This window comes from Cavia porcellus, unplaced genomic scaffold, assembly GCF_034190915.1.
Source record: "Cavia porcellus strain 051 isolate PalLab524CR breed Dunkin Hartley unplaced genomic scaffold, mCavPor4.1 scaffold_9, whole genome shotgun sequence".
NCBI lineage: Eukaryota > Metazoa > Chordata > Mammalia > Rodentia > Caviidae > Cavia > Cavia porcellus.
Genome location: NW_026947492.1, coordinates 71,847,934 through 71,874,742, shown reverse-complemented (window position 1 = coordinate 71,874,742; position 26,809 = coordinate 71,847,934). Strand labels below are relative to the sequence as shown.

The following is a 26,809-nucleotide window of genomic DNA, read 5'->3' as shown; positions in this document are numbered from 1 at the left end:
GAGTTTATAAAAGGCCATATAGGTTACTACAAGTACTTTGGCTTTGACTGTAAACTAGCAAGCCAATTAAGGGCTTCAAGCAAATTAATAATCATAATTATGTTTTAAGAGAATCATTATGGATAGTGATCGAGTACATGGGAGGAAGGCAATGGTAAATGTAGACCAGAAACGTAGACCAGTTGAAAGAGTGTAACTAACTTCATGTGAGATAAAATGATGGCCAGAGCAAGGCTCCTAGCAGTGAAAGTGTAAATTGGTCCTGCTGTGGATATTTAGGGTAGAACTGCAAGAATCTGCTGATGGAGCACATAAGGGATCTAAAAAAGGAAGAAAAAGAAGCAATCAAAAATGAGTCCAACATACTGATGTAGAAAAATGGACAAGTGAGATGGAGGAGATTGTGAGACAAGCAAGTTTGAGAGGAGTCTCAGCACATTTTTGGACATGCTAAATCTGAGATGTTGAAGATTCCAAAGGAGTCTAGAACTAGAATTTAAGTCTGAACTGGAGATGCAAGCTTTGGAGTTACTAGCCTATAGATGGAATCTAAAGATAAGGGAGAAGAGTAGATGACATGAACGTTTAAACCAGATACAGAGGCAAATACCTCTAATCTGAGCACTGAAGAAGCCTAAGGCAGGAAGATTGTACATCTGAGTGTTTCCTGGGCAATTTAGCAAGATCCTGTCTCAAAATTTAAAAGATAAGTAAATAAAAAGACTGGGGATGTTGCTCAGTAATTGTAGAGTGTCCCCAGATTTGATTTCTAGTATGACAAAAGAAAGAAAAAATGCCAAGTCTCATTCCTGAGCCCTTCTACTGTTTCTTTCTTTCTTTCTTTTTTTTTTTTTTTTGTCTTTTTTGAGACAGGGTCTCACTGTGCAGTTAAGGCTGGCTCTAAGCTCAGTTTGTAGCACAGGCTGGTCTCAAGCTTGCAACAACCCTCTTGCCTCAGCTCCCAAGTGCTGGGATTATAGGTATGTGCCATCATACCTGGCTGCACTACTGTTTAGAAGACACAGGGTGGGAATGTGACAGGAAACTGAGTTAGATAGAAATATTATAGACACACAGGGCTGGGCTCTTGAAGGAGCCAGTGCAAGAAGACCAAATCCCTTGCAAATGTGGGGGAGACAGACACCTCTGCTGTGGGCCAGACCTCAAGACAAAAGATCAAACAAATACACCCAAATCCTAAATAGGCCTCTGTCACTCTGAGGAAGCCAGGAATCAGCATCCCAAACCCCTGCAAGAGAAATCGCTATTCTTTAAGCAAGCCTCCTTGCTGCATGACTCACTTCCCCATTTGTTCCTGATTTAATCAATTTTAACTGAGTAATTAATCTTACTGGTTGACCATAGTTCTGTTCTGCCTCATGCCTGCTTGCCTTGTGAATTTCCATGTTTTCCCCTCTTTAGACCTTCCTGGCTTTGTAACTTTACTCTATAAAAGTCCCTAGAAAAGACAATCTGGCAACCCACTTGGGTCTCCTTCTGTCTTTCTCTCAGACAGAAGCTTTCTTTCTCTCAATAAATATATTCTGCTCTTAACCTCCATTGTTCCTAAAATTCATTCTTTGATTTTAGAGAACATGAACTCATACTGGACACATAGTAGGTTGGAAGTTTCATTCCCCTATATTAGGAAGAGCAGTAAAAGTGTTTTTAAGAGCCTGAAAATGAATGTTTAGAAATGAAAACCCAGTATATTGTGTCTAAACATCCAAGAGAAGAAAGTATATCAAGAGAGATAAATTGTACCCAATACTGCTGACAGAACAAGGTAAGACTGAAACTACCTACTGAATTTAGCAGCATAGAGGTTATTCATGATTTTTAAAAATTCATTTGAGTGGAATGGTGGGGAGAAATCTAATTGGAATAGGTTCAAGGAAGACTAAAAGGAGGAAAATTTGATATACCAGTCTACTTTTTTCAAGAAGCTTGGCTTAAAAAGAAGAGAAATGAGATGGTTGCCAGTGAGGGAAATGGGACTGCTACAGAATAAATATATCTGCCCCAGAAGTCACATATTGAAAGCCAACTCCCAACGTGATGGCATTAGGATCTGGAGTCTCTGAAAGGCGTAAAGACTGCAAAACATCACAACACACAAGAGTAATGCCCTTATCAAGAGGGCTCAGTAAGTTCAATGTGAGAATCCAAGGAGAAGTTAGCTGTTTATGAACCCGGGAGTGAGTTTTCATCAGATAGAATCTGTAAATGTTTTAAACTTGGACTTCGTCCCCAGAACCCTGAGAGGTAAGTTTCTGTTATGTGTAAACCACAGAGTTTATGTGATTTTGTTATAGCAGCCCAAAGACCCAGCCCTCAATAGGCCCTAAACAAAATTGTTTTTTTTTTTTTTTTTTTTTAAAGAGAACAGCACACTTGATTATTGATGGTGAAGATCTAGTAGAGAGGAAAGGAATGTTACAGGAGACAGGTGTTCTTAGAGTTAGGTTGGCATGTGACAGGAATAGGTGTAATCTAGTAACTAGGCAGGCTCCTTAACTAGGAGCACAGCTTTTTATCCTACACTAAAAAATAAACTAAATGGATGCTGATGCAAGTAGGTGTGTGAATGCATTACGAACAGTAGGAAGGTGTGGGGGATTTTCTTTGATTGTTTTCTCGAGGCAATTAAAAATACTTTAACCAACTAGGGACAGGAATGACAAAGCAGATAATTTTTGTAAATGTTTTGTGGATGTGAAAATATCATCTGTATTCTAGAGATACTTTTTAAATATATTTTCAAATCCATAATATTAATTATACTTTTTATCTATTACTTTTCAATGCTCTTACATTAATTCTGAGACAAATGTATTGAGTTTTCTCAGATTACGTTTATCAAGTTCTTAAATTTGTCTTTGCTGTATATATTTAGCATAATTGATGCTATTCTTTATAAACTGTGCCTCTTATCAGTAAGTAAAACTCATTCTTTCATTATTAATATTCATTAGTTGAAGTTTTTGGTCTTTTTTGATTGCCTAATACTTTTTAAAACATCTTACATATTTTGTAAATAAGATCAGTCTGGATTTTGGTGCTTGATTCAGGCTATTTCTCTTTCTATAGAAGTCATTCCTTTCACATTTACTGTAATGGCTAATAATTTGTCACATTCTTTATACTTCAGCTTGATTATTTTATATCAAGAGTTTCTCTGTTTCCTCTCTCATAATTTTTTGTGGGGTATTATTAGAGACACTTTCACAGTATCAGTTATTGGGGACCCCTGCCATGAGTCTCTAGTCTCCTGCCAAGTGTTACAGGTGGCAAGAAAGAATAAGAGACAAATAGGGGAAAACAGAGATCTTGGATGACCTGTTGTTCACAGGGAAAGAAAACCACAGAGGCACCTGAGCCTTGCATTACAAGGTTACACCTGAGTGAAGGACAATGGGTGAAGGGCAGTGGGTGTTTCTGGGAACAGTAATAGAGACTGCTACTGTGGGCTAGTATGAAGAACAAAGCCTTCTTACAAGGACAAGAAGACAGGGAGGCAATAAAGAAACTGTAGTTTCCCCAAGTGCCTTATCAGTCTTCAGCAGGTCAGGTCAGCAGCTTTACAGCTTCCAGCTGTGACCAGAAAAGACCAGGGAGTTTCCTGAGTTCCAATCTGGTTCAAAGAACAGGACAAGGACAAGCCTGGAGGTCCCCTAGACTCAATTTATAACCTCTGGTCCCCAACAGGGTATCTGTTTTTTTTTTTTTATTTTATTTATTTATTTACTTTTTTTTTTGGTCTTTTTGTTTTTATCGGTACCAGAGTTCGAACTTAACGACTGTTGCTTGCAAGGCAGGCACTTATGCCACTGAGCTAAATCCCCAGCCCCAGGGTATCTGTTTTTGGTTCGTTTATTATCCTTTCTTAAAGTGTTTCTTCAGATTAGAGAGACCTCGAGTGATGCAGACTTCGGTGAGTCCTTACAACTCTTTAAATACTTTGCACCATGATAGGTGATTTTATTTTGGCTGATGGATTGGAACCCATTTACTATACTAGACTATATTGTTATGGAACATATTCCTGACTTCCAGCATTACAAAAGAGAATTCCAATGTCATTTTAAAATAACTTACCTTTTCTGCCTGAAAGCTGATCTTTATATCTAGTGTTCTTTTACTCATCTAGGCTGAAATGTAGTGAACCTGCAGATTCAGGCCAGTGGACTATTTCCATTATTATTCGTTTCTTATCTTGTCAATCCTCCTCCTCCCCCTCTTTTTTGTTTTCCTTTTGGAACTTCTGTGTCTGTATGCTAGATTTCACAGACTATGTTTTATACCTTTTCTCTTCTTGATTTCCATTTCTATCTTTTTTTCTCTATAGTTTGGGATGTATCTTTAAATCATATAGCCTATGTTTTGGGTCAAAAGGGGCAGTATATTCTTTTAATTCAATTGCTAAAATGCTTTAGCTATGTAGAATTAATTTAACTCCAAAAAGTCTTGTTTATACTATGCTTGGTGGCTCCTTTTTGTTATTCATACTGTTGCAGGCAGCTGGGTTAGTTAGAAATATTATAGACAGTGAGACAAGGCTAGGTCCTCAATGGAGCCAGTGCAGATATCTGGCAACTGCGGGGCAGACAGACACCTTCTGCTGTGGGTCAGGCCTCAAGATAAAGGATCAAACAAATGCATCCACATCCTAGGGACTGATATTCTAATTAGTTCCCAATTACCCTGGAGTCACTATCCCATCCCCCTAGGGGAAAGGTCACAACTCCAAGAATGCCCCCTTCCTACGTGACTTGCTTCTGCATTTGTCCCTAATGTAATCAATTTTACCTGAAGTATTAATCTTATTGGCTGACTATAGTTATGTCCCACCTTATGCCCATCTGCTTTATGAGTTCCAGTCTTCCCCTGCCTTAAACCCATGGTTTTACTCTATGAAAGTCCCTGGAAAAGACAGTCCTGAGCAACTTGCTCAGGTCCCCTTTGTTTCTAACAGAAGCTTTCTTTCTCTCAATAAATATATTGTACTCTTCACCTCCATTGTTCTTAAAATTCATTGTTTGATTTTAGAGAACATGAGCTCGCGGATATAATAGGTTGGGAGTTTCATTCCCCCATATCAATACTATCCTGTGCCCTACAGCATTTATAGGAAACTCAGATGTACATTTTGTCTTTCTGACAACTGTATCCTCTTAGGCACCCCTCCCCCAAATCAGGTCTGCTTAATGAAGATTTTAAGTGGCAGCAGTTCCACATTTAGGAGGAAAACAAACAGCTCTCTATCTCTCTCGGCCATTGAATAGGAGCACAAAGCTGCCCACTTTCCTATGGAGACAATTGGATCAACCCTCTTGCTCTCTACTTTCTGTGATCTCTCAAACTCCACTCAGGGACAGTTGCCATACATAGTCACCTTCTTCTTGATCTCACAAAAGTCAAGGAATACCAATTTGTGCAGCAATCCTAAGGGGTCAACAGGTCTGAGGCCAAGGCTTTTTTCAAAAACACCATGATGGAGCTTTCTCAGATCTAGGTTCTTGTGATGTTTTCCATGTTTACGTCCAGTTCACAGGAAAGAGGTTGGTGAGGAGTTCCACACCAGGTTTCTTTCTTTTTTTTTTTAATCAGGTTTTTTTCTAATGTCTTCTAGTTATATATATATATATATTTTTTTTTTTTGATATATATATGTCCGGAACGAGTTCATGTTTTTTAAAATTGAAAAATGAATTTTAGGAATAATGGAGGTGAAGAGCAGAAATATTTATTGAGAGAAAAAAAGCTTCTGTCTGACAGAGAGACAGAAGGGGTCCTGAGTGGTGGTAGAACTGTGGGGAACCGGCGGTGGCTGAAAAGATAAGAAGTATGAAATATAAATGACCTTTATTTTGAGAATTCTGGGAGAGACCCCCCAACCCCCCTAGGGGTGCGCCATCTCCACTCCAGGTCAGGGCGCTCTCTCCGTGGAACACGTGGAGTGAGGCACATAAGTACCCTCGGCCTGGGGTGGCACCTAGGGGGCATTAGGGATGCACAGGTAGCCCATTGGTGTTTGTTTGGCGCCAGAGGTAGATTCCTAAGGGGGAGATAGAAGCTCCGGCTACAGTGTCTGGCCTGCGCCAAAACCCTTTCAAGTGGGTTGTCAGGGACTCTGTGTTTTGTAGGGATTTTTGTAGAGTAACCATGAGGTGAGGTGGGTCTAAAATTGGGGAAAACTGGGAACTCACAAGGTAGAGGGGCATGAAGTGGGACAGAGCTATGGTCAACCAGTAAGTTTGTTCAGGTAAAGTTGACCAAATCAGGGACAAATGGGGAAGCAAGTCATGTAGCAAGCAAGCATTCTTTATGGATCAGTGACTCTTCCTATAAGAGGTTGGAATGGTGACTCCTGGTTTCTCCAGGTGATCCAGATTTAATCCCTAAGGATTATATTTAAGGGTGTGGTTGCATTTGTTTTGTGTTCTGTCCTGAAATCTGGCCTACAGCAAGAGGTGTGTGTCTCCCCCAAGGTCATCAGACATTGGTCCTCTGTGCCCACTACTTCCAGGGTCTACGCCTGTCTGACTGCCTACAATATTTCTAACTAGCTCAGCTGCCTGTAACACTAATACTTAGATTTTTCTCTACAAAACCTGATTTAAGAGAAGCTGACAGCTTCGATCAGGGAGAACTCAGTCAAGTAGCCTTTACTGAGGATCTCCCCGTCCCCCACCACATTTTACACATATCTTTGACAGCCTCTTTTTCTATGATGGACTTTATGAAATGGGAGACTCATCTTTAAAATTTTTATTTATTTATTTACAATAAGCAATTATTTCCTTGGCCTGATATGTTTGACTTCATTATGAAAGAACCTGAAGCTGACAGGATACATAGATTTCCACCAACAGGAAGAAGCTTTTTCATTAACAGAGATGAAATGTCATATCTGAGTACGAGAGCCCTGCTCCCCACCCCACTCCACCCCACCCCTTAAAAAAAAAAGAAACCAGTTAAACTCCATGAATTACTAAAAGTCATCCCTCCAAACATTTCTAATTAGCAGCTGCAGTGGATGGAAAAAAAAAAAAAAGGAGGGAAGCAGCTGTCCATCATTTAGCAATCCTGTCTGTGTGTGTGAGACCAGGGGACAAGAGTGAGAATCCTGGATGTGTGGAAAGTGTAGATAATCTACCTGCCCTCATACCTGCCCCCTCCACATGAAAGTGGGAGAGTCATTTATATTTATATTAAAAAGCCCTGACTTTTCCCAGTTTCTGACCTTAGTATAGAAATGACATTATTAGGTATATGGTTGCAAAGACATTAAAAATTATTCTTAATTAGAATTCACTTAAAGCAAAATCTCAGGTTTCACTTCTCCCTTAAAATGAGTATTAAAAACTGAAAACCCTGTTATGATTCTTATATCCTGATACCAAATAATGGAGTCTCAAAGCACAGTATTTGAGATGAAGAAGTCAAACAGCTAATACCTAATATCTTTTTGGGCCAGAAGTATCTAAATTAAGTGGATGACCACTAATATTCTGTGGGTTGGAAGCAGAGTGTAGGGCTGTCCACCTCCCATGTCCATTCTACTGGTGAATGTCTGTGCATTCAGCACTTTACCAACTGCATTGACTTATCTACATTGAAAAACCTTCATCTTATAATCAAGAAGATAGAGGTAAAATTTTAAATTACTTGCCTAACCCACCATGTGACTGACAAAACATCTATAAAGTTTTGTCAGACAAGACTTCATTTGTTAAAATATTAAGTCATTGTCTCTGAATATTCAAGCCAGGAAAAGGCCCATAAATAATAATTTTCCAAATGTGGTTTGAGAGTCTAAGAAATTCAAGCGCTTATTTTGTGGTGGGGCTCAGGCAGACACACTCTGAGTTATTCACCTCTATTAAACATTCAACTGTAAATATAAACTTAACATTTAAAGTGCTTCCTATGTGTCAAGGAGCTACTTGAGCACTTATGCACTAACATTTAATTCTAACATGTGAAATATTGTTATGCTATTAGTAGACTACTGTTATTATTACTATTAACCTAACACAAGTTATGTGATTAAGGTTAAGTGATTCAGCCAAGGTCACATCAATAATAAGCGATGTATTCATATTAGAATCTAGAGATCTTTGCTTTTAACTACCCTACCAAAGCTTCCTTGCCTAATACTAGTTAGGACACTTCTGATACTGTAGTAGTTTGATGGACAGGGCTTAAGGGAACAGAAACATTTTCCTAATACAAAACAGTGGACTATGTAACAACTGAAAGCTCTTCAAACGCTCTGCTTTCTCAGGTCGCCAAGGAAGGGCTTGTTTACACTGCTTCACCTCTGCTTTACCTACACTCCAATCTTGAGTTTAAAAGCAATGTTAGCTACAGTCAGGACTATTAGGGTATCCATTCTGCCAAACGCACGGGATAGCAAGCCCAACTATACTTCGCCAAACAAAGGTGATCCTACAACAGGTGTTTCCTCGGCTTCTGGTGGAGAGATTTTATATCTGTAGTTCCAGAACTCTCTGAAGCCAGTTACTTCTTTTCTTGGGCTTTCTCTTCTTCTTCTTCTTTTTTTTTTTTTTTTTTTTGGTACCAAGGATCAGGACCTCACGTTTGCCAGGCAGCTGCTTGTGCCCCTGAGCTAAATACCCTGCCCTTCCCAGATTTCTTATCCACGCCCCCTCCCCCAGGCCCTAAACCCGTTAAACTTTTACATAGCCTTTTATTGTAATAAGATTTTTTTGTATGTCTTTGTCTTTAATTTAAACGTTCTCCACGTTCTTGGAACAGCGCTTACAGAGATGGCCTTAAACAGGATGGTGGCCACACCTGCAATCTCAGATTGGAAGGCTGAGGCAGGAGGGTTGCAGCGAGTTCGAGAGCAGTCTGGACTACAAAATAAATTGAAGGCCAGCCTGAACTGATTTTTTTAGAGACAGGCCAGCCTGTCTCTAAAAAACAAAAACAAAAACAAAAAAACCCAAAACCCAAAACCCATTTGTCATCCAAGGCGTTGAAGCGCCCGGAGGCCCGCCCTCCGACGAGGAAAGAAGGATTCGGGACATTTGGCCAATCAGGAGCCACGTCCTGCGGCGCTGTCGTTCCCCCGCCCCGCCCCTCCCACCCCCTCGGACACGCCCCCAAGTGTCTCAGTGCAGTGTAGTTCTGGGACTCCTTTTTGGGTCCAAGGGGCTGCGGTTCTTGTATTGTTTGGGCCGAGTGTGTAGTGTTGTTCCGGTGTCCCCTTCAAGGCTCGAAAGGCCGTGTGAGAAGCGGACCAGGACGGGCAAAGCTGCGAGTCAAGTGAAGGCGGTAGGAAAGTGAGTGGGCTCTAGAGAGGCGATTGCGGCTTAGAAATCCCTGTTCTCCGCGGAGGCGGGTCTCTCGCAGCCGCGTTCCCTGTGAAGGCGGAGGGTAGGGGGCAGAAGTGGGCTGAGTCCCAGGGCCTCCCAGGTGTTTGACTGGGAGACGTTGGATCCGACCGGGGACCTGGACGCTCACAGGAGGCCGCGCAGTGCTGGCGCTGAGCTCCTGTTCCTTGAGAGCTGTTCTTGCGCGAGTGTCCAGTACTACGACCTGCTACCCCGCGTCGGAATCCGACCTGTCTTGCGCATTAACGAATTTTTTTGGAAAGGGAACTTTTACTTTTTTCCAAGGACCTACCAGCATTCAGCAAGGACAGACCTGGATGGCAAAGGCCCATGTTCACACTTTATGGCTGAGGAAACAGACGTTGGAAGGTGTAGGAGTTTGGTCGTTAAAGTCCAACAAATGGTTGATAGTTGAGATTGTTCAGGCCCTGCGATCTTTATCCAGAAATTAGGTACAGCTGTGATAGTAAATCCAGTATTTTGCTGTAAGTGGAGGAGGGGAGTGGGATTATTTTCTCCTTAAATTTATTAAAATATAAGAAAAACTGTAAGAATAGAAACCACTTAAATTGTTGTTTACATTTTGATATTGTTATATGTGTAAATGAAGTCACTGATTTTAAATTAATAAAACCATGGGGCTTAGAAGGATTTAATTACATAGAAAAAAATCTGAATCCTTAGAAGAGTCAAATTGAAATCAAATTATTTTCGTGTGTCTTAGTTACTTTTTTACTTGTTGAGACAAAATACCTGATACCCAAAGTTAGGGAAGGAAAGGTTTGCTTTTTAGTTTTCGGGGGTTTTAGTTTATACTCAGTTGGCTGCTAGGCAGCGTTGCAGGTTAGCCCTTCATGGCCGCCTGCAAACAGGAAAAGCGAAAGCAAAACTGAAACAGAAAGACCCTCCTTCTTCCCGGCTGTAACACTGGCTCCACCCTTGGGCGGGTGAAACAGGTCCTGTCAATCTGAGCGCTAGAGGATGAACCAATCACAAACGCCAGATTCCGCAGCATCCAAAATTACTGGAGGCCTGGAGTCTGGATGGCAAAGGAATATACGATCTATAACAAACGCCTTGAAGAGTTGTATTCCTTGAAGTTTCCAGAGAATCAGAAATAAGTTACAAAGTGCTAGTGCTCATAGCTCTTCTATCTAATTGCTGAAGGGGAGCAGGAGATTTGGAGTCATTCACTTAGTGTGTGAGAAATTTAGTGAGGTTAGGAATTAAAAGTCATGCTTTTTTTTTTTATTTTCAACAGGCTCAGTATTGCACCACTCCCCCAAAAGAGGAGCACAAAGGAGAAAGGAATGCACACTCCTTTTCTGTTGATCTGATCTGTGGTGAGTAGGATTATCTTTTTCTCATTTATAATGTGCTCTGACTTCTTTATCAGTAGGTAGGTAGTGGAAGTGGCAGTGAAGACAGATGGATCAGGCTGCATAGAACATGCTCCTCTGTTGGAGAACAACAACCAGGCCACCTTTCCAGCATGCCCCTGGCTTCTATTTACTCAGTTACTGAAATCTGCAGTGCATATAATTCTTACTGTTCTTGGTGTTCTGAGGTAAAATTTAAGAACGTCTCCACGTTGAGTAATACAGCGTATGAGATTAATAATTTCCTAACCCACAATACACAGTGTGCCTCTGTGGATTCTAAATTAAAAAATTTTTTTTAACTGGGGATCAAACTCATGACTTCACACTTGCCAGGCAGGTACTTGTGCTGCTGCCCTGTATCCCCAGCCCTGCTGTGCCTCTGTGGAAGAGTGCTTGCTTAGCCTGTGCAAGAACCTGGATTTGATCCCTAGCACCACAAAAAACAAAACAAAACAAAAAGAATTTGAGGACATTAGTTGTAGGGAAGTGTAAGTAATGTTTAAAGTGAAGTGGAGGGGTATTCATTTTTGATGTCTTAGTTGCTCCTTTACACTACCAGGAGTCCCTATCACATCAAGCAAAGGCACCTATTATTGACATTTCTGTGTGTTTGTACTCTTTTGTCTAATACTTAGTGTATGTCCATACTTACTAATCCGATTATGCACTAATATGTGTGTATACATGTATGTATATATACTGTATGTCCATGTATATGCATAAGTTTGTTTATGCATACATAAAACATGTATTATAATATTTTTACATGTGTATGTATATAAATTGACTTGTGAAAAATAGGTCATGAGGGCAGGTAGTATTTTCAGATATATAGAACTGTATCTTGTATGTAGTAAGCAATGAGTAAATATTTGTTAAATATGAATGGCTGTTATTTGTATAATTTTTTTCTTGTTACATATAATTCACACTTTTACAACCATTTTTGGTAGCATGCGTTTTTAGGACTAGTTCCATTTTAGGCATATATCATTCTTTAAATTTTCTTTTATTGAGGAAAATTTAAGTATTTCCTGTTATAAACAACTTCTAGTAAATATTCAGTTTCTTAAGATATACTCTGAGAAATGGAAAAACAATGGATATAAATATTTTAGGCTTCTGAAAACTTAAGTTCTTTTTGGGAAATATTACATGAACTTCCAACTCCTATGACAATTGGAAATACCTGCTTTCTCTAAAACTTTACTAGCATTTGGTATTTCAAAAAAATTTGCCTTCATCGTAATCTCCCTTACTCTTTATTAAAATTGATCTTGTTTTACTTAGACTATCTGCATTCTTTTTTGATGAATTACCTATTGACATAATACATCACTGTTAATGGACTAAACTTTTAGTTTTCATTTGGTACTCTTTTATGTTTTTTGTATGCTATAAACATCTTTCTGAATTTGCCACTTGCCTTTTACTTTTAAGGGTTTCTTTAAGTAATTTTTAAATTTATGTAAAACAAAATACTGCTTCTTGCTTCATCAAATGTAAAACATAAAATTTCATTCTCATTTTTTATATTTTCAAGTGTCTTAAAACATAATTCTTAAATCTAAATTTATTTTAATGTGAGAAATGACAGACTATAACTTTTTTTTTCTTCCTAGTTACTGAATTTTTCTAGTAACATCTCCACTGATGATGGTATTTTCATATTCAAAATTACCAAACTTTTTATATTTACATAGCTACAACATAGATCACTTTTGAGGCTGCCTTATTTCCTAATCCATTTCTCAGTTCTTAACATTGGTATTTTTATTGTTTCTTACGTGTAGTGCATTTCATGGGCAGTAAGGGGGAATGTAGTGTGTCTTTTTTTACTCTGGTGAGGATGAAGAAAAGAAGGAAAGTAGATTATATGTTGGAAATACTCCTCAAAGTGATGTGATGATTTCTATTTTGGAAAAAATGAAGTAAAAGTTACATGTAATAAAGTTTTGACATTGAATATACTGTCAGTATGTTTTATCAGAGTAGACTATTAGTCAAAATATAAAATCAGGTATCAAGTTTGTTGCCTATGCTTGTTTCATGTCTACCACTTCTTGGTTGTGAGAACTAGACTGAGTATTTAAGCAGTTCCTCATACTTCAAATGAGAAAGCCTACTATTTATGGCTATGGTTAAATGAGATCATACATGTAAAAAAATACTTAGCATATTGTAGAGGTTGATTACTATTTAAAATTTTAAACTATATCCAATATAACTTTTTAGTCACTATGACATAAAAATCAATACCAAGAATCTAGCTTTTCTTCATAAAATTTATATCCATTTATCTCAACATCATTAATTAAACAAGCCCACAAATTTGACATCATCTTTTACCATGTTTAAAATTCTATGTCTTGAATTTGTTTCTGGGTTTTTCATCTTTTTTGTTGATATTTAGTCCTATGTCAAACCTATGGTATAGTTACAGAGGCTTTATTAGTTGTTTTTTTTTTTTTTTTTTTTGTCTTTTTCCTTTTTGTCGGTACCAGGGATCGAACTCACGACTGCCTGCTTGCAAGGCAGGCGCTTATGCCGCTGAGCTAAATCCCCAGCCCTGAGGCTTTATTAGTTTTAACATACCATTTTTATGGCTCATATTTAGATGTCTTCCAAAGCCTCATATGTTTATGCATGGGATTAAGGGTATATGGTACTGAATTAGCCCACTAATTGGTTTATCATAGTTGTGGTGTGGATAATTGGAAGGCATACCCTGGATATGGGTGATACCACCCAAAAGGCTTGTAACCTGGATAGAATATAAAGGGACAGAAAGAAGGCAGGGGATTGGTACTTCCTGCCTCCTGTTTGCTCTACCATGGGCTATTTCTTCTCTGTGATGCCTCTCTGCCATGCTACCCTGCCTTGGAGCCAGCCAACCATGAATTGAAACCTCTACAAACTGTGAGCCAAAATAAACATTTCATTTAACTTGTAGGTGTCAGATATTTTGTCTCAGCAATGAGAAGACCCCATTAGTGTAGTCTCCTCTTTTTATTACTATTTCACAATTTTCTTTTTCTCACAAAAAGTAGTTAGAAATCAGTTTGTGATCTTTTCAACTCTTGTATCAAAAATCTTGTTAATATCTTAATTGAATCACATTGAAAGTGAGATTTAGTATATATCATTTATAAATGATTAGCAATATATTCTTGTTACTGGATTTCATGTTAATTATAATTTTATTGTGATGTGTTACGTATATGCAAAAGTATATGAAAACATTCATGTACAATTTAAAATACAGTAATAACACGGATGCTCCTCCATCTACACCAGTATTCCTACCCTTTCTGGAGGAGGAGCAGTCAGTATATTAAATGTCACATTAATTCCTTAGATTTTTTTTTTCCTATAGTTTTGACTTACCAAGCCTGCATTTCCAAACAGAGTTGGTTTATACTTTTGAACATTGTACAAATGGGATCATTGAATCCATTTTTCTGTAAATGGCTTTGTTTGCATGTTAGATTTTTATAATGCGTACATGTTGATTCATCTAGCTATAGATCATTTTTACTACTCTGTACTACTTCATGGTATGAGTAACAATTTATCCATTTTAGTGTTGTTGGACCTTTTGGATTATTTCCAGCTTTTAACTATTACAACAATTTTACATGCTGTTTGGGACAACTGTGTAAGCTTCTGAGAATCTAGCTTTAATAGTAAAATTTCATAGATATTCATTTACCTTACAATTGCCAATAGTTTTTAGCTGATTTTCTTGGTTTTCCCAAATCTATACTTACACCCTTAACAGATAATCTTGCTTAATTGTATTGATGTACACTTTAACATTGGTGGTTTAAAACACTGAATTTCTCTTTGTTAGAAAAAAAAATTAGAGGGCTGGAGGTTTAGCTCAGCAGCATAAGCGCCTGCCTTGGAAGCAGGCAGTCGTGATTTCGCTCCTGGTACCGATAAAAAGGAAAAAGACAAAAAAAAAAAAAAAAAAAAAATTAGTGTTTGTGTGAATGGAAGGTTAAAAATAACAGTGAAACTGTAGTGATTATTTAGAAGTGGTTTTAATTTTTAATTCTATTTTAGTATTTATAAATTTATAAATTTATTGTTAGTAAGACAAATTAAACTCATTAGTATGCATTTCTTTGTTTGTTTGTTTGCTTTTTGAGACAGGGTCTCACTATATAGTTTTCAGGCTGCCCCTGAACTCAACTGTGTAACCCAGGCTGGCCTTGAACTCTTGGCAATCCTCCTGCCTCAGTCTTCCTGCAGTGCTGGGATTACAGGCTTGTGCAACCACACCCGGCTTTATTTTGTTTATTTTTAGCTAGTGTGTATTTCAAGGAAATTCATAAATCTTTGTTAAAATAACAAAGTAAAAATCAAATTGTTTTATTTTCAATTTTTTTGTGATATGAGATACTAGTGAGTTCACTTATTTTCCATACAGATACTAACTTTTCTTATTTATAACCCTGTAATTTGGGTTTCTGAGCATCCCACATTTTTTATTTATATATTATTTTGTATGTATAAAATGCATTTATTGTTAAAAGTTTTAAATTTTGTAAATATTTAAACTACTGCATATTAAAAAAGCACTAATTTTCTGATTCTTGAGTTCTTATTACTAATATTTTGTTAATAATTGTAAAATTGTAAAATTATACAAGGTGGTATATTTTGAATCTTTAAATGTTCTAGTACACCTTTTGTTTTGCATTAACATTTTGATGGTTTATGGGAATCTTAATTTTTTAATCATTTTTATTTTTTTGTCTTTTTTAGACGGTCTCTCTATGCAGTTCAGGCTGGCCTTGAGTTCACTTTGTAGCCTAGGCTGGTCTCAAATTTGCAACAATCCTCCTGCCTCAGCCTTCTGAGTACTGGGATTAGAGAGCATGAGCTACCACGCCCAGCCATTTTGATTTTTATATGAATTTGAGATATTTATGAAGAATCCCTACCATAAATATTCTACTATAATTGAAAATGTTTTTTCTATAATTATTTTGCTTTTATTTTAAAGAGAATAAAAAAACTCAATTTAAAAAATACAGAATTTCAAAACTAGATAATAGGATTAACAGTGGCTATTATATTGCATATTGTTGTCTTTAAAACAATGGCTCAGATTACCAAATATATGCTTTAAATCTATTTAAAGCAAGGTTTTGGGAGTATGGCCATTTTGCTTCTTCCTATGTATGAGCAAGGAGTATCTTTCCATTTTCTGAAATCTTTGATTTCTTTTTTCAGAGTCCAGTAATTTTCAATGTATAGCTCTTTTACTTCCTTTGTTAGATCAATTCCTAAGTATTTCATTTATGTATAGATCTTTTACTTCCTTTGTTAGATCAATTCCTAAGTATTTCATTTATTTGGATGTTATTTTGAGGGTATAGTTTCCATAATTTCTTTCTCAGTGAGTTTCTTGTGTACAGGAATGCATTTGATTTTTGAGTTCTGACTTCTGTCTAGCTACTACTGAATTTGGTTATTAAATCTAGAGGCCTTTTGTTGGAGTTTTTGAGGTCTTCTATGTAGAGTATCATGTTATCTGCAAATAACTTCTTCCTTTCCTATCCTTATTGCTTGTATTTCTCTTTCCTGTCTAATTGCTCTGGCAAATGTTTCTAAAACTGTTAAATAAGAGTGGTGCCAATGGACATCCTTGTCTTGTTCCTGATTTTAGAGTGAAAGCTTTCCATTTTTGTCCATTTAGTATGATGTTGGCTGCTGTTTTGTCATAGATGGCTTTTACCAGATTAAGGTAAAGGCCATCTTTTCCCATTTTCTGTAGGGTTTTTAGAGAAGTCCAACATGAATGAGTGTTGGACTTTATCAAAAGCTTTTTCTGCATCTGTTGAGATGACCATGTGATTTTAGGCTTTGGCTCTGTTAATATGTTTATTGTTTTGCATATGTCGACCCATCCCTGCATCTCTGGGATGAATCCCACTTTGTTATGGTGTACAATCTTCTGGATGATTTGCTATATTGTTTGCTAGTATTTTATTGAGGATTTTTGCATCTAAGTTCATTAGGGAGATTGGCTTGGAATTCTGCTTTTGGTTGGGTCGTTTTCTGCTTTTGGTATAAGGTAATTAATACTTGCCTCCAACAATGAATTAGTGAGAATTGCTTTCCTTTCAATTTCATTAAAGAGTTGGAGGAGTATAAGTGTTAAAACTGTTCCAGATTTTTTTTTGTGTAGAATTCAGCTATACATCTATCAGGACTTGGGCTTTTCTTTGTTGGTAAGTGTTTAATTGCATTTTCAAATTCATTAACTGATATGGGGTATTAAGGATTTTTATTCTATATCTTCCTGATCCACCATTGGTAATTCATGTTTCCAGGAATCTGTTCATTTCTTCTGGGTTTTCCATCCAATGAGAGTAAAAAATTTCAAAGTATGTATTGATGACCTTCTGAATTTCCACAGGATTTGTAGTGATTTCACCCTTTTTATTTATTTCATGAATTTGAGTTTTTTCTTTCTTTTTTTGGATAAGGTTGGCTAAGAATCTTTATCAATTTTATTTATTTCAAAAATTTTATTTCTTTTTTCAAAGAATCAACTATTTCATTAATTCTTTATATTGTTTTCTTAGTCTAAATTGCGTTAACGTGTGCTCTGATCTTTATAATTCTTTGGGCTTAGGGTTTGACCTTCTCTTCATTTTTCTAGTGACTTGAGGTGCTGCATTAGGTTCTTTGTGTTTGTTCTGTATTTGCAAAAATTCATTGCTATCAGTGTCCCTCTGAGGACTTTTCTTTGCATCCTACAGGTTCCTGTAAGTCATATTTGCATTTTTGTTTGATTGTAGATATCGTTTAATTTCTTGTGTAATTCTGTGACTCACTGGTTGATAAGGAGCGTGTTGTTTAATTTCTATGTGTTTATGGAGTTTCTGTGGTTTCTTTTGTCATTAATTTCCAATTTCATGCACTGGTTAGATAATATGCACGAGATAATTTAACTCCTTTGCATTTACTTAAGTATGTTCTATGGGATAGTGTATGGTCTATTTTAGAGAATGTCCCTTGTGTAGCTGAGAAGAATGTGTATTGTGATGTTGGGTGGAACACTCTTGTTATTTTCTTGCTGCTTTTTTTGTCTAGTTGATCTATTTCTTTGTGACAGTAGAGTATTAAGGTCCCCTGTTACAACTGTGTTATTGCTTATCTGATTTTTCATGTCTGTTAATATTTGTCTTACATAGTTGGGTGCTCCTGTGTTTGGTGCTTATATATTTATGATTGCCATATCTTCTTCTTGAATTTTTCCCCTAACAAGTATGTAGCGATCTTTATCTCTTGTGATCATTCTTGGTTTGAATTTCACATTGTCTGCAAATAGAATAGCTACCCTTGCTTTTTTCTGGGTTCTTGTTACATGGAGTATTGTTTTCCATCCTTTGACTTTGGCTGTGAATTTCCTTTTGTGTTAAATGTGTTTTTTTTTTAATGCAGCATATTGTTTGATTTTGTTTCTTGGTCCACTCTGCCAGGCTGTTACTTTTGATTGGTTGAAATAAGGCCATTTACATTAGTGGTTATAACTGATACATATTTGCTTGTCTTTGTTGTCTTATCTTCATGTTGTTGGTTCCCTACTTTTCTCCTGTTCAGTTGCTTGCCCTGCTTGGTGGTTTCTTTCAGTTTTTGAATTGTCATTTTTATCTCTTTCAACAAGTATCTTTCAGTATCTTTGTATGGTTGGTTTGGTGGTCATGAATTTCTTCAGTTGTTCTTTGTCATGGAAATATAATTTCTCCATTAATTTTGAAAGATAGTTTTATATATAGTACATCAGACAGGGTTCAAAGTCGTTTACTTTTAGGGCTTGAAATACTTCATGCTCTTCTGGACTTGAGGGTTTGAGTTGAGAAGTTGGCCATGATTCTAATGGGCTTTCTTTTATAGATGGTCTATTTTCTCTAACAGCTTTTAATCTGTTTTGTGCTGAATCTCTGGGATCTTGATTATTGTATGTCATGGTGTAGATTTATTTTGGTTATGGCTGTTGGGAGAGTTCTCTATGTCTCAGTTATCTGTATGTCAGATTCTGTTCTCATGTTTGAGAAATTTTCTGCTATTACTTCTGCAAATAGTTTTTTCTTTTTTGTCATTTGTGTTGACTCCTGCTTTTTCATTGACACCTATCATTCTTATATTGTTTTTATTTGCATTATCTTATAGATATTCAATTATTATTTCCTGGTTCCTTACTTTTTTACTTCCCTCTTTTTTTCTTTTGTTATGTACTTCAGTCTGGTCTTGTTATGTACTTCAGTCTGGTATTGATCTCACTTTGTAGCCCAAGATGATCTTCCTGCCTTGGCCTCTGGAATGCTGGAATTACAGGCATGCACCATCACATCTGGCTCATTAGTTTTAAGATATCTTTCTTTTCCTATCACTAGGTGCAATTCTGTCTTGAGAGTTTCAAAGTCTATCTTTAGTTTTGCTCTAGTGGTTTTTCTAGTTTTCAATAGAATTTTTAATTTCCTGAATATCTGCATGTTTCATGCATTCTATTTCTATCCTATGTTGTTTATTCAAGGTTTCCATTGCTTTCCTGTGAACCTCTTTTTTTTTTAATCTGTGGGGTTTTTTTAGACATGCTCAGCAATTCTTTCATTATGGTTGTGGTTTCTTTCTTTTTTTTTTTTTTTTTTTGTCTTTTTGAGACAGGGTCTTGAAGATCAGTTGGGCTGATCTTCAACTTTTTGTAGCCCTGGTTGATCTCAAACTCCCAGTGATCCTCTTGCATCAGCCCCATGAGTGATGTGATTTGGTTCCTTTTTTTAATCTGAGACATTATTTCTGATCTGATTTCCTCAACAGCCGCATAGAGCTGATTCTTTACTTCTGTTGCTGTCATTTCTGAAATTTCATGTGTGTGGTTTCCTAGTTCTTCTGTATCTTTGCCTACTGGACTTTTCTGGATGGGCTGGAGGTATGAGACTGCATTTTGCTTCTTCATCTTGACATTTTGTGGCTCAAAATTTTTTTATTTGTTTTCTACGATGATCCTTGTGAGTTTTGGTGGTAAGTAGCAATATCACTAGTATCAAGGCCTCTCTGGAAAAGTCTGTTCTTCAGAGATATTTTATCTGTATAGGAGATTCTTTGTTTCTGTCTGTCCCAAGATCCTACCTTTCCAAGTAATTGAGAGTGCAATACTGGTTTCTGTTTGACTCAGTTTCCAATCTTTTGGTTTAGGGCTATGGAGAGGTTATTACTCCACAGCTTCCCAATATTGATACCCAGGGGAGAACAACTAATTATAACAGATATGACATTCTAGCTACCATAGTACAATTAGCAGGAATGATAGCCATTAAGTACAGTTCACAAATTGATGAACTGTGGTAACTATTGAGTTTGTAATTCAGACCATAGGAGCAGTCTACAGTTGTAACAGAACCAATTGTAAATTAGGGGCTTGTGTGCAGAGTATCTCCTCTTAATTAGAGTGGATTTACCCTGGATTCATGGGAATGAAACAGTTGCCAAGTCTGTGGTGCTTCCTTGCCCCACATCCCATGGTGTAGGGAAATGGGCTAGGTACCTGTGTTCCTCCTGGCCAAGTTCTCAGAGTGACAAAGAGTCGATGAATGGTGTTTCTTGTCTCTCATTGGCTGACTGATATTCCTGGGAGAGTTGATGAGCAGGGCTTCTCTACTCCCATTCCATTCTCTAAGGTGCCTGGGGTAGTGGTTAGGCCATGGGCAGAATTTTTCTCCTGTCTGGCTCATCAAGGGTCTCCTAATTGGGAAGCTTAATTTTTAACCCTCTGCAAAGATTTTAAAATTTCTCTCACTTGAAGTCTGAATTTTAAATACTCACTATATGACTTTTAAAGTTATTTAATCTAGTTAAGTGTTAATTTCTTAATTCCATTACTGTGACTAATAATACCTTAAGGATTGTTATGAGAGTGAAGAAGATAACAGTTCTTATTTGCATAATAAATATCTGGGAAGTTTTTGCTGCTATGATAATGAGGATGTTGATGATATATCAGTTTAATTTCTTTTCATTTTATTGTAAACTCCTTAAAATATCTATTTACCATATACCTAGCACAGTATTTACTAAATATTTTTAGTTGAATTTTATAATTGGAAAACCTAAAATTAATTTGTTACATAACTAATTTATGGTCTTCCCACCAAAAAATGTTTTTAGGCAGTTCGATTACATATTATTTTTTCTCTTTTCCTTTCTAAAACTGTGTGATCACAATAAAAAGTTAAACTCATGAACTTGCAGTAATTAAATGAAAAGCCATAAATTTTAACAAAAATCTAGAAGGAATAGTGATAATAGCCACTTAAAGTGAAAGATACTGCATTGTAGAAAATCCACACAGGGAATGTAGCCAAAAAATGCACTGAGCTCTGATATCTTCAGGCTGAGGTTGCATCCAGACTGCTTATAGTAGATTGTTAAGGTGAAATGCAAACAATTTGCTCTCCAAGTAGGAGGTTAGATATTTGTTTTTCTGTAGTGGAGAGCACTCCTACAGTTTTCTGCCTTTTGACTCATACAACTGATAAGACACCACTTGAGAAATGATTGTAATTTTAATAAATCTTAAATCTTTAGTCTTGAAAAATTAAGATATTTGTGGGATGAGTCAGTGACTAAGGAAATAAAGTATAGATACAACTCCATATAACTTCTAAATAGTATTAATTAAAATATTATATCTGTATAATTAATTAATATCTTCAGAAAGTTTTTAGAGGTATGTATAAGATTAGAACAGGACACCAAGAAAAGGCACCATAGTATAAAAAATCTCTTAGATGTTAAAACATAATTGCTCAAATAAAAAATTAAGTATAAAAGTTGGAATATAAACTGTCCCCAGGTGGTAGAACAAAAAGCAAATTATAAGAGAAAATGGACAGTCAAAAAGAGACCATGTAATACAATGTTTATGACTAATAGGTGACTTAGTGGAAGTCCAGTGTTTTAAATGAATGAAATCAGAGGAGAAATGAGAAAATTTGATAGTACTGATGATCAGGAGTCTCAGTTGTAATGCCTACTGGACATAACTAAGGGATTAGTGGGAACAAAGATCCTAAAAGATAGTTTTCGAGAGGAAAACTAAGAAAAGATAACTTGCAAAGGCATTAAGAGTTAGAAATAAAAAATCAGTTTTAGAAACAAGCAGCTCAAATCTGAGTAAATTTTTTTCACTGTATAGTTCTAAACACAGCCAACTGTGAGGGGTTAATGAACACTTCAGATGCACGGTTATTCAAATGATTCCTGGCAATGTTCCTAATCAATTTTGGAGATTTTTTTTGAAATTAAATGGTGGATCTTGGAAGGGACCTTGCCTATTTCTCATTTTTGCTTTTTTTCATCAGGCTTATATTAATAGGTTTGATTAACCTCATTTGGTTAATTTCCTCCAAAATAAAGGACTAAATCATGAAAGAAGAGTAATATAATTTTGAAAATAGAAGTTTACAGAGTAGCTATAACAGAAGTGGGAAATTGTATTTAGCTATTTAATGTACAGATGTTATATATATATTTTTTTACATGTTTTGTTTTTCTTCCTTGTGGAGTTTTTTTTTTTTCTTTCCTGTTTGTTCTTTTTCTTTGCCATTTACATTACCTGCTAAATATCTTTTGTCTGTCTTCACACTTAGATTGCTGTTTGAGAAGCCAGATGGCAGTAACATTCGAAGAAGTAACTATTATTTTTACTTTGGAGGAGTGGAAATTCCTGAATTCTTTCCAAAAATATCTCTACTGGGAAGTCATGTGGGAGAACTACACAAATGTCATGTCAGTAGGTAAGGGTATGCCAGCCCACAGCAAATACATTTAGATTTTTTGTTTTTAACAAGCAGTTATGTTGAAAACTTCACTTCCTTGTCTGGTCTTTTATTGAGGTGGTAGAATAAATATTTTAAAAAATGTGTTTTAAATCAGATGAGAAAAACAGTTTGACGTTTGTTGTCCAAAATATATTTGGGATCAGAAGTGTTTCAGATTTGGAGTTTGTTTTAAAATTTAGAATACTTTACTACTTGAGCATCCCTAATCTGAAATTTTTGAGCGTGTTAGCATTTCATAGTTTTGGATTTCAGCACAGTTCAGATTTCAGTTTTGGATTAGGGATGTAACACGAAAAGGTAAAGTGAAATATTTCCCAAGACTTGTGGACCTATGTAAATACCTACATACTTACAATTATTTCTAGTTATCTTCTGAGTTTACCCTGAAAGGCCAGATGGCCATATATGATCAATTTTGTATGGTACTAAATTTGTTCTCCATATTTTGTTTTGTAATAAACTGGTTCAGATTTAGTGTTTTAATGATATTATTTTTTATGATTCCTATTGACTGATTAAATCTTCTATCATAGAGAGACTTGGTTGGGGCTGGGATGTTAAAAGATAAATTTAGCTATCTTGATTCCCATGCTTCCTGCCAGTTGGCTCAGTATCAGTGGGGGATAATAGGGATACCTTAACAGCTTCATACAAGCTGTCTCAGGTTCATTTACACAAGGGTGACCACAGGATTTTCAAAAGCAACAAGCAAAAAGCACTTTTTGTATTTCTGCTTGTGGCACTTTTGCTGTTGTCCTAGTGACAAAATTGGGTAGTTAAGCCTAAAAGTAATATAAAAAGAGGACGTTCAAAAATAAAAAGTAGAGAATTAATGAAGCCGTTTTACCTACCCCTTGTCTTTATTCTAGAGCAGAAAAAAAAGTATATTTTATTTATTATAATAATGCCAAAATAAAATAATAAAATTAAACTTCATTTTTCTTTTCTTTTTTTTTTTTTTTTGTCTTTTTTGTTTTTTTATTGGTACCAGGGATTGAACTCACGACCGCCTGCTTGCAAGGCAGGTGCTTGTGCCGCTGAGCTAAATTTCCAGCCCCTAGCCTTCGTGTATTATTTCTAACAGTGCCTGGTAACTAGATGCTCAAGATACGTTTGTGGAATGAATTAATGAGTAAATAAGTGAATACATTTATTAACTAGCAAAATAAATTTTAGGCACAGCGGAGTAACTAAAGTCATAATCCTTCATTTGTACTGCATTCTATTATGTAATCCTATAATTCAAGAGGTCATTGATATACATACTTAGAAATTTCTAAGCACAAACTTTATGTCATCAATGAAGTATCTGCTTATTTTTCTAGGAAACTTGAATGAGAGCTATAGACCACACGAAGAAATACTCAGATACTTAGAGTATGAAAATTTTCCTTGCTTGCAAGGCTGGATGGATGCTGGCATTCAGATATATGAGAATCAGAACTGTGAGCAAACCATTCAAGGGGGACATTCTAAAGACCCTTCTCAGTGTCAAGAGTTGTTCATTTTCTCTACACAAACACTAAGCTGTGGGAACTATGTACTGACTTTTGAAGGCAAAAATTCTAGTAGCTCAAAATATAAAAAGTGTATATCTTGGCAGTCCTTAAAAACAAAAAATAATCAAGACTATGTTAGAGAAGTCTATATGAATGATTCCTGTGGTTTTCAAGGGGACCAATACCATCTTGACACATGCAGAAAAGATCTTCCTATGGAAAAAAGCAAAAACCTTAGAGTTCAGCACTTTTATATCCCAAAGGAGGAAGCCTTTGCAGAGTATGCTGAGGGGATATGCCAGAATAACCTACGGAAAGATCCTATGCAAGAAAAATACGGTGAATGTAATAAATGTAAAGAAGTTTATTTTTGGAACTCAAAGTTTGTCCTGGACAAGAAAAATTGTCTTGGAAAAAAGCTCTGTCAACATTCTATCAGCACAGCATGCTCCTCTGAGAGATCAGATTTATACAGACATCCAAGAATCCATACAAGGAAAAAGCTGTATGGATGTGATAAAGTTGGCAGTAACTTTAGTCAGAGCTCAGAAATTCACTTTCATAAGAAGGTCTGTGCAGAGGAAATGTCTTGTATCTGTAATGCATGTGGTAAGAGCTTTAGTCAGATCTCTTGTCTTCACAGTCCTCAAACACCCCACAAAGAAACAAAACTCTATAAATTAGAGTGTGATAAAGACAGCAGTAGAAAATCATTACTTCACATTCATAAGAGACTTTGCATAGGAGAGAAGCCTTTTAAGAGTGATCAGTGCAGTAGGTGTTTGAATCAGAGTTCAGTACTTCCTGTTAATCAGAGAGTCCACACAGGAGAAGAACCGTGTGCGTGTGATGAGCACAGTAAGGGCTACAGTCAGAGCTCAGATCTTCAAATTCATCACTTAGAACAGAGAGGTAAGAATTCCTATAAGTGTGATGACTGTGGTAAGTGCTTCACCCGGCGCTCAAATCTTCAGGCTCATCAGAGAATACACACAGGAGAGAAACCTTATAAATGTCATGACTGTGGAAAGGACTTTGGTCACAGCTCAGTCCTGCGAGTTCACCGGAGAGTCCACACAGGGGAGAAACCGCACACTTGTCATGAATGTGGGAAGAGCTTCACCATAAGTTCAAAGCTTCAAGCTCATCAGAGAGTACACACAGGAGAGAAACCCTATAAATGTGAGGAGTGTGGTAAGTACTTCACCCGTAGTGCAAATCTTCAAATTCATAAGAGAGTACATACAGGAGAGAAGCCTTATAAGTGTCATGACTGTGGAAAGGATTTTGGTTACAGCTCAGTCCTTCGAATTCACCAGAGGGTCCACACAGGGGAGAAACCCTATACTTGTCAGGAATGTGGAAAGAGCTTCAGCAAGAGTTCAGAGCTTCAGACTCATCAGAGAGTACACACTGGAGAGAAACCCTATAAATGTGAGGAGTGTGGTAAGTGCTTTACCTGTAGCTCAAATCTTCAAATTCATCAGAGAGTACATACAGGAGAGAAACCCTATAAATGTGAGGAGTGTGGTAAGTGCTTTACCTGTAGGTCAAATCTTCAAATTCATCAGAGAGTACACACAAAAGAGAAGCCTTACAAATGTCATGACTGTGGAAAGGACTTTGGTTATAGCTCAGATCTTCGAATTCACCAGAGGGTCCACACAGGGGAGAAACCCTTTGCTTGTCGGGAATGTGGGAAGAGCTTCAGCAAGAGTTCAGAGCTTCATACTCATCAGAGAGTACACACTGGAGAGAAACCCTATAAATGTGAGGAGTGTGATAAGTGTTTTACCTATAGCTCAAATCTTCAGATTCATCAGAGAGTACACACTGGAGAGAAACCTTATAAATGTGAGGAGTGTGGTAAGTGCTTTACCTGTAGCTCAAATCTTCAAATTCATCAGAGAGTACACACTGGAGAGAAACCCTATAAATGTGAGAAGTGTGCAAGGAGATTCAGTCAGCGTTCCCATCTTCTCATTCATCAGAAAGTGCATATTGGAGAAAAACCCTAAATTCTGATGATTGTGGAAAAGGCTTTAGTCACAACTCTAATCTTCATATTCATCAGAGGGTCCATACAAGAGAAAAGCCTTAACAGTGTGTAAAGTATGGTAAGGGTTTCAGTCATAGCTAAGATCTTCAGATTCATCAGAGAGTCTATATGGGAGAAAAAAATCTTATAAATTTTATGAACTTCATAAGGGATTTGGTCTGAAGTTATTATTATTATTATTTTTTTTTTGTCTTTTTCCTTTTTATTGGTACCAGGGATTGAACTCACGACTGCCTGCTTGCAAGGCAGGCGCTTATGCCGCTGAGCTAAATCCCCAACCCCCCGAAGTTATCTTTACAATAACCATGTAAGAAACTTTGCAAGTCTTGCTCACTTAGTTAATAGCTTAAATCTTAACCTTTAAACTCAGTGCTTCTGGCAAAGAAAGCTTATGAAAAACACAATCCGAAACAACCATTTTTCTCCCAGTTAATAATTTCTAAGAATAATTTTCTTCAAAAGATCATTAGGACGATGAATATATATATGTAAAAGTACTGTATGTATTCTGTATAATGTTAAAATATGTAAAAAAATTTTAAAGAGAAAACTCTGCTTCATTGTAGTCTCTTTTTCCAGTGTATTTTAATGTGCAAGAAATGATGCAAAGTCTAACTTTGTATTTTTACTGACTTTAAAA

The 26,809-nt window shown here is 36.6% G+C and overlaps 1 protein-coding gene across 5 annotated transcripts in view; it reads left to right on the top strand.

Moving 5' to 3' along the window:
- Positions 1 to 3,504: 3,504 nt before the first annotated feature.
- The window catches only part of Znf214 (zinc finger protein 214), a 37,144-nt gene continuing 13,839 nt past the window's right edge, over positions 3,505 to 26,809 (top strand). Inside the window, exons 1-4 of one of the 5 annotated variants that reach the window (XM_063256649.1) lie at positions 3,505 to 3,934; positions 10,627 to 10,708; positions 22,420 to 22,566; positions 23,937 to 25,304. In XM_063256649.1, coding sequence (XP_063112719.1) covers positions 3,923 to 3,934; positions 10,627 to 10,708; positions 22,420 to 22,566; positions 23,937 to 25,304 — 1,609 coding nt within the window. In that variant the 5' untranslated portion in view covers positions 3,505 to 3,922. Of the gene's footprint in view, positions 3,935 to 9,114; positions 9,315 to 9,362; positions 9,851 to 10,626; positions 10,709 to 22,419; positions 22,567 to 23,936; positions 26,720 to 26,809 lie in introns of those variants that run through there. The other 4 variants (XM_063256646.1, XM_063256647.1, XM_013144197.3 and 1 more) reach the window with 4 other exon arrangements.